Here is a 9,937-nt window from a genome sequence, read left to right on the forward strand (position 1 = left end):
AACATTCCTATTATTTGAAAATATAATTCGATTATTTACCCATTACAGAGTAACATCTTTGATTATGTATTACTCTTTCCGATCCTATTTATTCTTCTCATTTTAAAATGAATAAAAAGTGCATTTTAGTGAGTGTGAAACAATTAAGACATTATAATAGAGTTTCTAATCTTTACATTACTATGCCGACTAACGCGCATGATGCGCGCGTCATATCTAGCTATGTCTGGGAAGTTATTTCGATTTGGTCCTTTGTCACAAATTGAGTTATTGGTAACCTTCATATGTAAACAAATATTTTAAGAGGATAAATGTCAGTACACTACTCTTAATCAACTTTTAAAAAAGTAAGGAAAGAGTCTCAATTTCCAAAACAAACAGAAAAAGAAAAAGTTTTTTTTTTTTTTTTTTGAAAGGTAATTAATATGACAATTGAAAAGAAAGAGGAGTAATTAATAATTGGAATCATTCATGGAGAAACTCAATTTGTGGAAAATTGATTTAAAAATGGTGTGAAATGAAAAAAAGAAAAAAAATCTTATACACTTATCATCATATTTATCTATTTCCAATGCAACTATTACCATTTACCAAGTCCTTAAAAAGAATAAAAAAATAAAAAAAAATTCTTCCTTCATCCCCAAAACTTCGACCCTTGGACATTTTTCACGGTATTAAGAAAGTGAAAGAAGAAGTAATAAAAGTAAATTGGAAAGTGAAATTCACATGGGGTTAGTAAAAAAGCAGAAAGAGAAATTAATAAAAGTACATGGAAAAACAAAATTTACATGGGAAAGCTAATTTTGCACAAGTATTATTGCAAAATGTAGTATTTTAATGCAAATAAGACGATCATTTTGGAAATAGATTTTGACCATAAAGGTCGAAATTTTGGGACGAAAAGTTTATCATTTACCAAAATATCTACATAATTCAAAGCAACTATTATCATTTATCAAAGTATTTACCTATTCCCAAAACATACATATCCATTACCTACTCCTAAAGCATATATTTTCATTTACCAAAATATTTACCAACACTTAAAGCAAATACTCCCATTTACCTAATAAGCCCAAATTATTTTTCTAAAGAAAAAGAGGAAGATAATTAGATAAACATAGATAATTAGATATTAGTCCAAAATAATCAAAATTATGGGTTGGCAAATGTGAAAGTCTATTTTAAAACAAAGGTAGTATTTATTAATTACATATATGACTAATTGTACAGTGAAGAATATGTGATAATGCAGATTATACATGCACTGAACAAATTATTAGCATTCTGATGATATCGAAATTATGAGCTCATTCCCTGCTACCAGACCTGAGGTGGCTACAGGGCGGCTGAGTCATGGCCGATAAACTGTTTTAAATCAGATCAGATTACTCACCAAGCACTGGCACAACAAGGGAGGGTAGATTGATTTTCTTCCAACGGTATAGACTTTGTACCGTTGATGGCCTTGGTGTCAGCCATGGTGGAAATACAAATGTTTGTGATCATGTGCTTCGATGTATTAAGCATGATGTTCTTCGTCCATATTATGACACCTCTTGGTTGGCTGGAAAGCACCCACATGGCCACATATATTGAACGCCTTTGTTCTACTAGACGAGGGAGAAGAATGACCTACAATTCCGATTGTAGATAATGAGAGAGTGCCGTGCAATCAATACAAGATATGAACAATGCAGGAGATCCATCTCCAGATTTGAGATTATTTCTAGTTGTAAAACTAACTATGAACATCTGAAAGCTTCAACCCTGCAAACCAAGAGATAATATAGCATATGCCTAGTTTCCTACTTGACTTTCTTCTACTCAAATATACATCTCTTTGTTACAAGAGATAGAACCAAGGCAATACATGCGAAAAGGAGGAATAAAGCAGCATTGGTGCAATTGTGACTTATACCTTATATATCACAATATCCAGATTCCGCTCTCCCTAACCACCAGAAGAAATAAAAGAAGATGAAATATAGTACTTCAATCCAAATCCGCCAAAAGAGGACCAGACCAACAGCATACTTTAAGAGAAGCTAACGGAAGCTTGCAGTCAACTTGACAAACCAAACGAAGCTCACCTAGCCAAGCATGTAGCTGATCTATTACAGTTTAGAAAACCAGAATAAAAGAACCAAGAACCAGCTTGCGGCCAAGAAAGTCACAATTCTAATTTGTTTTAAATGGCTGTAGTAGCTCCCTGGAGAGGGAGACCGAAAATGACTGGTTGGAAGGAGTTAAGAAAGATATGAAGCATATGGATTTGCATGAGGATGAAGTATTGGATCGTAAGGGATGGAGGAGGAAGATTTTTGTGGATGACCACACAGAATAATCAAATTTGGTTCATGTAGCCAACCCCACTTATGGGATTAAGGCTTTGATTGATTGATTGATTGGCTGTAGTAGCTCCCTTTCCAGACCTGGCGCCCTTACTCTTAAATTCATATCATTTGCTTTCCTCACCTGCAAATTTATCAAAAGCTTGATTTTCAGACACTACTAAAATCACGGTATCACATGAAACATCCAATTAGAGAATCTAATCAAGCCTACCAGAATCAAATCAATTGAATATGACGAAGACGAAGTCAAGTAACAAAGTATGGTTTTCAGACACTACTTATTAAGTAATTCTTTACCATAATTTTTATAATTTTATAAGGTTAACTTCTATATTCAGATAGATTGTTCGGAAAAAATGATCTTTTCAAGTAAAGTCAGTCTCCATAGATTATATTCAGGGTAAATATTTGTAGAACTGAACAAGTAATATGCTGCTCACAAGTCACAAGTCACAACTCGCAAAGACAGCAACAAACTTATTATCCGAAAGCTTAGCTCATGATAACTTTTTAACAAAGCAAATTAACAAAGCCTAATGATGTCTGATGTGAACTACGAGTAAATTGTAACCCTAGGAAAAAACAATACTACAATTACAACCATAAAAAGACGATCATAACAGAACTACCAAAATATGCAATTTCGATAAGATCAATTAGACACTTGTGAAATAGAAAGCTAAAATATAGTAACAAAGTAACTTACAAAACCATAGCCGCTCTCTTCTTCCAAGCAGCTCAGCATAGTCAAACTTTGGTGGTGACAAGGTTAGATCATCACCCTCCAGATATAGAGCTAAGCTCTCTTTGTACGATTCTACATATCATGCCATGCTCGTTGAAGTCCAGAAGACACGTATTTCACAACTTATGTACCTTTCAAAATAGAAGAAACAAATAAATCACCATCCTCTACCAACCATTAGTCCTTTCCAACTAAACCCAACTATAAGCTGCCCCAATAAACTCTTTATATCAAGGTATATGAAGAATAGCTTCATCCATGACTTAGCCATACCATCCTCTTTCATAACCCAAATAAGGTATAGCTCCCAGTCTCTCTCATAGAATAGTGCAAGAGAGTTGCGGAAAATTGTTAATTCGGCTGTTGAGGAGCAGAGAATAGATTTTTCACCAACAGGACAAGCTAACTCCGTAAACAGCTCGATACTAAAATCAAAGGACACAATCTCGAACACATTGTCCTTAAATTTTGCCAACCAATACAAAATATTATCCACATAACACAAACGAGAGTACAGTAGTACACTGGAGATAATGGGGCAAAATAATCTAGGGTCCTCCATGACTTATTATGGATGGAGAACACATCAAGCACTGTTTTAGAAGGAAAACCAGTATGTTCATACCAAAAGATCCTCACAGTCTTATCATGCTTTGACAAAGAATAGTAACCAAAGCCAAAACACATAGTATTCAAACAATCAGAGACCATATCACTAGCCTGGCCAATCTCATTCTTTTGACAAATTGTTCAATTTAGGAAGTTAGAGGCATCTTCAAATGGCAGGGTTCCAAAACATTAGGGTGTTAAGTCTCTTATCCAACAGACGGATTAATTCATTAACAGGGCCTATAATAGTGAAATAATCAGATTGACTCTTAAATGTGAAATCAAGAGTATCAATTTCATGGAATTCTTGATTGTCAGATGTAAGCTGTAAATTTCCTTGACAAAATTAAAAAACACATTATGGTTTCCAACAACTTGATAATGATTGTGATGAAGGTGTGAAATTATGAAATCGGAATCATTAATTAGAGCGCACCAAAATTTGAAAACACACCTGAATCGAAGTAGAGATTTTACAGGCAATCTCAATAGTAATTGGTACACCAGCTCATCAAGGAAAACTTGCAATGAGCACCAAAACAGTGTAACCATATTTGCCAGTACAAGATTGGGTTCGTTACCTAGTATTATCAAGTTAGACCAAATGCACCCCTTTCCTAGTGGGGATTTAAATTCACAAGATGGGGGGTAAAGAAAAGATATACAGTAACTATGCACCCTTTTCCTAGTATTGTCAAGTTAGACCAGCACCCCTTTCCTAGTGGGGATTTTAAATTTATGAGATGGGGGGTAAAGAAAAGAGATACAGTAACTATGCACCAAACTACCAAACTAGGAAGAAATCAAGAAGAAATGTGGATAGCATCTCTTAGAAAGTCAGACTTTTTTCCTAGTGGGGATTGGAAAAAACACTAATCTAGCCCTCTACTGGGTAGAAGGTGTCAGCACCAAGACTTCCAACTGCAAAGAGATTGAGACTTGAGAGTAACAAGGGCATACAAGATCTTTTGATTAAGCTTCCATAAAAATGGCCAGCTACTTCTGCAACCCTATCAAGAATGATCCTAATACACTAACTCAACGAATATATACACTGAATAATGTCATAAAGAATCAATATGAATTGAGAAACTTGTAGCAGGATGGAAGACAAATTTAGAAACAATAAAAATTTAAAAAAAATTAAAAATATTTATTAAAAAAAAAATCAAATGGAAACAGCTAAACCAAGTATTATGACATGCTTTTGCTCATTCAAAATTTATTACAAGAATCTTGGGTTATGTGATTCAAAAATGCTCTTATATAAGCTATACCAAATTTCACTTTGTATGTATATGTAATCTAATTAATATACACATTTCTAGACATCTAGTTTCACTTTTAAGTAGAATAGTATATGGCATGAACTTTTCGAGGAGATGATCTTGGTTAGTAAGGCCTGTGAGAATCAAATCAAGTGATGAGCATGATTAGTTGGACCTGAAAGAATAAAATCAGATGGCATGTAACTCATCTTTTCCAATAGCTTGCCAATAAAGCTACTACAGTATCTTTCATTATAGTTCTTCATAGCTTTATTTTACATTCAGGCAGCTTAATTGCAAAGATATATGTAACGTTATTCCCAGTAAAATTAGTTTGAAAAATTTGTAGAAAAAGTTATATGTGTTCTATTGTTGAAGATGTTCTCCCAACCACTGGCGGAGCCAGCGTGGGACAAGGGGGGACAGTTGTCCCCCCACTTCCAAAAAAAAGATAGTATAAATACAATATTTTGTGCATAATGTAATAGACCAAAGGAGTTAGCGCAATGGTTAAAGTAAGTTGCATGAGTTTGTACTTGTAGTCTTAGGAACTGGGTTCGATTCTTCCTGTGCGCTTTTTCTTTCCTTTATTTATTTTTTTAGTTTTTGTTTTTGTTTTTTTTTTTTTTAAAAAAAAATTATTATATATATAAATCTTTATAAGATTTTGAAACCTAATTTTTTATAAGATAGTATTACTTCAATTTAATTCTTAACATTACCCCATTTACTTATTTGAATAATTGTAACTGTAGTTCCCTTTATTTATTTATTTATTTTATTTGTTTTTTAATAAATCTTTATAAGATTTTGAAACCTAAATCTTTATAAGATAATATTACTTCAATACATTTCTTAACAATTACGTATTTGAATCTTTGTAATTGTAGTTTTGCATGAGCTTTACCCCAAATTACGATTGTTATAGCCTAATAGATAATTATGACAGTACTACATTTAAATAACTATATTATTAATTGTTTGAAATCTTCAAAAATTATGAACCCCTAAACAAATAGTTTATGGAGAAAAGTGGTATACGATGTTGATTTTTTGACTAAGTACTCCGTATTTTATATTTTGAGCTGTAAAACTTTAACTATTCAAGCATATTTTTGCTCCAATATTAAACTAAGTGATGATGTTTATTTGTCCCCCTGGTTTGAAATTTCTGGCTCCGCCACTGCTCCCAACAAACATAGTTAAGCTTATTTTCAAAAAGCTCAATTCATGATTTTACTTAATATTTGGACAATGAACAAGGTACATAAGTTGGAAAGACCATTACTATAATCAGTAGTTCAGTGATATGAGATGATGTCCCAAAACAAAATGACCAGGAAATGCAACTTTAAATAATAGTAGTCATAATTTTTGTCCTGTTAGCAGTAATGTTGGTGTAACCCTAAAATGCCTATAAGCCAGGAGTAGAGGGTGTGTTCTTGCGTCTTGTTAAGCCGCTGCCCAAAAACTAAAAGAATAAAAGAAATAAAATGCAAGTTTGATAAGATTAACAAACAACAAACGTAAATATTAGCAGCCAATAACTTACAAATCAATCAATGTTATGCAAACTTCTTCACGGTTGTCACCTGCATTCCATTGCCAAGGCTTGCTGTTTAAAAGGGTCGACTATCACGCTCGTTGAATAGGACTAAACTCTCTTTGTACGACTCCACATGCCAAGCAGATTCAGGTTCAGGAGGCACATATTTCACAACTTCAACATCCTCCGTGACAGATGAAACTAACAAGCTACCTTCCCCAACCACTAGCATCAGCCCTTTCATACTAAACCCAACTATACGTTGCCCTGGTACACCTCCATCAAGGTCTACTGAGAATAGCTTCATCCAAGACTTATCCACACCATTTTCTTTCATAACCCAAATATGATATCTCTTGTAATCCCACTCATGGAGTAGTGCAAGAGAGTCACGAAAAATCGTTAACTCAGTCTTACACCGAATAACAGACTTAACACCTTCAGGACACGCTAATTCCGCAAACTTCTCAGCACTCAAATCAAAGGACACAATCTCGAACCCATAGTTATCGATTTGTGTCAACCGATACACAAAACCACCCACATTACACGAACGAGAGTACAAACACAAAGGAGCAACATATTTAACCCTCCTCCACAATTTTCTTCTAAGAGAAAAAGCAACAACTAAAGTTCTCAAAGCAATAGTATTGTCATCTAACATCATGTTATAGAAAATAATCCTTACTACTTTGTAGTCATTCGACAAAGCATCATACCCAAACCCGAAACACATATCACGAACAACAGACCGAGGAAATCCGATTCTATCACTTCTTTTATACACTGGAAGAGTGTAGTATTTTCTAATTGAAGGGTTCCATAACATCAGGGTATTGGGTGTTTCATCCCACAAACAAATTAAACCATTAACACAACCAATAATCAAGAAATAATCAGAAGAACTCTTAAAATGGAAATCAAGGGTTTCAATTTCCTGAAATTCTTCATTATCAGTATGTATGCTATAAATTTCCTCCTTTAAATCCAATAAATATTTCCTAAAAAGTACATCATAGTTCTCATCAATTTGATTATGATGAAGTTGTGAAAGAATGAAATTTGAAGAGCTAATTAGAGAACACCATGATTTACAAACACACCTGAATCGAAGAAGAGATTTTACTGGCAATCTGATGATTATTTGGTGCAACAGCTCTTCTGGTAAATTGATGATCATTTTCTGCATTTTGTAACTCAGAAATTGCAAAGTTGTCAGATGTTTTAGGATTTTCTCTTTGTTTAGTGAATCGAAGGGGATATGAAATTGGAGGAAAAAAATGAGAAAATACAGTAAATAACAATATTTTTTTTCTTTTTTCAATGGAATAGGGAGGGGGTGATTTCATAAAATAATAATAGTCATTCGGCACTTTTAATCATCCCTTAAAAGATCTAAATTCTTAATACAAGAATTAAACACCTCTAAATTATTGGCATCGCTTCTGAACTGATCCTGGATAATTTTAGATGTCTTTGCATCGTACTTGACGGAGCTCCATTGATGAATAGTCGCAAAAGTGAAAAACTTGATTGATCATCAAGATCTGCAAATTTACAAGACGGATTTTCTAAATTGCACTTCTATACCAACAGACCCACAATTCCACATATTTGCAAGACGAATCTTGCAAATTTGTATCGCTGCACACAAAAAACAATCAATACTAAACATCCCACCATTAGGGAACTGACTAAACCCTACATAGAGGGTTTGACTATAATCACCATACTGTTGGTGATCTTTATTAGCTAAAAACATTAAATTAAAGAAGAATTTGGGGCTTACCATCGATAAAAATCGATGGCAACCCCTAAGTTTTAATATAGTGGCTAGGTTTGAAGAGAGAGAACAGAGAAAAGTTTAGGGTTTTCAGTAAATAACAATATGATAAACAAAATCGAGCGATTTCCTTCAATAATGCTGAAACAAAAACAAATCACTCATTTAAAAACAAACTAGATGAAGCTCGTGCAATGTACGTTAGTTTGTATTTTTTCACATAAAATATTTTGTTTTTTTTTCACATAAAATATTTTACTAAATAAAGATATATTTATCTGATAAATTTTTGTGATTTTATTTGCTTGCTTACTACTTGAATCTATTAACTACTACTAAAACAAAATGTCGCTGACGTCATCACTGTCCACATGTCACTCACATAATAAATTTTTTCCCGCCTAAATGCAATGATGATGTCATTTTTTTTTTTTTTTGGTGGAGCTACCATATTTAACAATTTTGAAATTTGAATATTAGAAGCTTCTACATTATACCTACAACCTATCAATTTATCTTTTTAAAATGAAACAATTGTAAATAGCACACTAATAAATGGACTCCTATCTTGAAATATGTATTAGGCGACGTTGAACAAATATTATATCATATTTTGATGAAAAATCTAAAACTATAAAATTGCAAATATTTTTGTACAAGGTGCATAATTCTTATTTATATTTATATATTTTTTTTAAATGTACAAGTTATAAAAATAGATTTTATATAAACCGTGCATCGCATGGGTTCTAACCTAGTTCTTTATTATAAAATGAATTGTTAATTTTGTTTAAATTTCTAATAAAAAAGATAATATTATATTTTTATAATTAACATAATATTTCAATTCTAAAATAAATAACAATTCTTTTTTTTTATTGGCTAAAATATAACATTTTGCTATGTGGCGCTTTAAAGTCTCTTGAAAAAGCTCTCCTTTGTGTAATTTTTGTAAAAATGTTAATTCCATTAATCACCCGAATAAATCATTTAATTTTATTCATGATATTTTTTCAACAATAATAATCTTTAGTGTCGTTCTGATAATTTTTTTTTTATTATTATTATAATTCTACGTAGCGCTTTAAGAATACGAATCTGGCCTAATCCTATTGTAGTGTTTTAAAAATATTAATTCTACGTGGTGTTTTTTTTATTATAATCGTATGTAGCGCTTTAAAAAAAAAACTAACCTTACGTGGCATAATTTGATTGTAGCGTTTTAAAAACATTAATCCTACGTGGCACTCTAATAAATTTTTTAAATTTTAAAATCGTACGTGGCGCTTTAAAAACTCGAGAAAAAACTTCCCTTTATATATACATATATTAGATTCCCAAAGTACCGTCCATGCAGGATTGGTATTTGGTTTGGTTTTTATGTTAAAACCGCTAGCAACATTACGGTTTTATATTTTTTTTACGGCTATTTCACCAAATGCCATTGAGCAATTGCGAAATTCACCAAATGCCATGAGCCTCTTCCAAATTCACCAAATGCCACCGAGTGCCATTAATGACTGACGGCCGTTAGTTGACCCAACCACTTGCCACGTGTCACCTTCTGATTGGTCCGTTTTTTTTTAAAAAAATAAGGATATTTTAGATTTTAACACCTGACAAAAACCC

At 32.7% G+C, this 9,937-nt stretch overlaps 1 protein-coding gene across 1 annotated transcript; it reads right to left on the reverse strand.

Moving 5' to 3' along the window:
- Positions 1–1,162: 1,162 nt before the first annotated feature.
- On the reverse strand, positions 1,163–8,202 carry LOC110691824 (putative F-box protein At1g32420). The gene is made up of 4 exons (XM_021868780.1): positions 6,532–8,202; positions 3,064–3,233; positions 1,922–2,478; positions 1,163–1,635 (listed from the first exon to the last, which is right to left on the reverse strand). The coding sequence occupies exon 1, from the start codon at positions 7,712–7,714 to the stop codon at positions 6,599–6,601; it is 1,116 nt and encodes a 371-aa protein (XP_021724472.1). The 5' UTR covers positions 7,715–8,202; the 3' UTR covers positions 1,163–1,635; positions 1,922–2,478; positions 3,064–3,233; positions 6,532–6,598.
- Between the last annotated feature and the right edge of the window lie 1,735 nt (positions 8,203–9,937).

The sequence above is a fragment of the Chenopodium quinoa genome, unplaced genomic scaffold (assembly GCF_001683475.1).
Source record: "Chenopodium quinoa cultivar QQ74 unplaced genomic scaffold, ASM168347v1, whole genome shotgun sequence".
NCBI classification, from domain to species: domain Eukaryota; kingdom Viridiplantae; phylum Streptophyta; class Magnoliopsida; order Caryophyllales; family Amaranthaceae; genus Chenopodium; species Chenopodium quinoa.

Coding starts and splice junctions, on each gene's coding strand:
- LOC110691824 (XM_021868780.1), bottom strand. CDS start 7,714: ATGCAGAAAATGATCATCAATTTACCAGAAGAGCTGTTGCACCAAATA.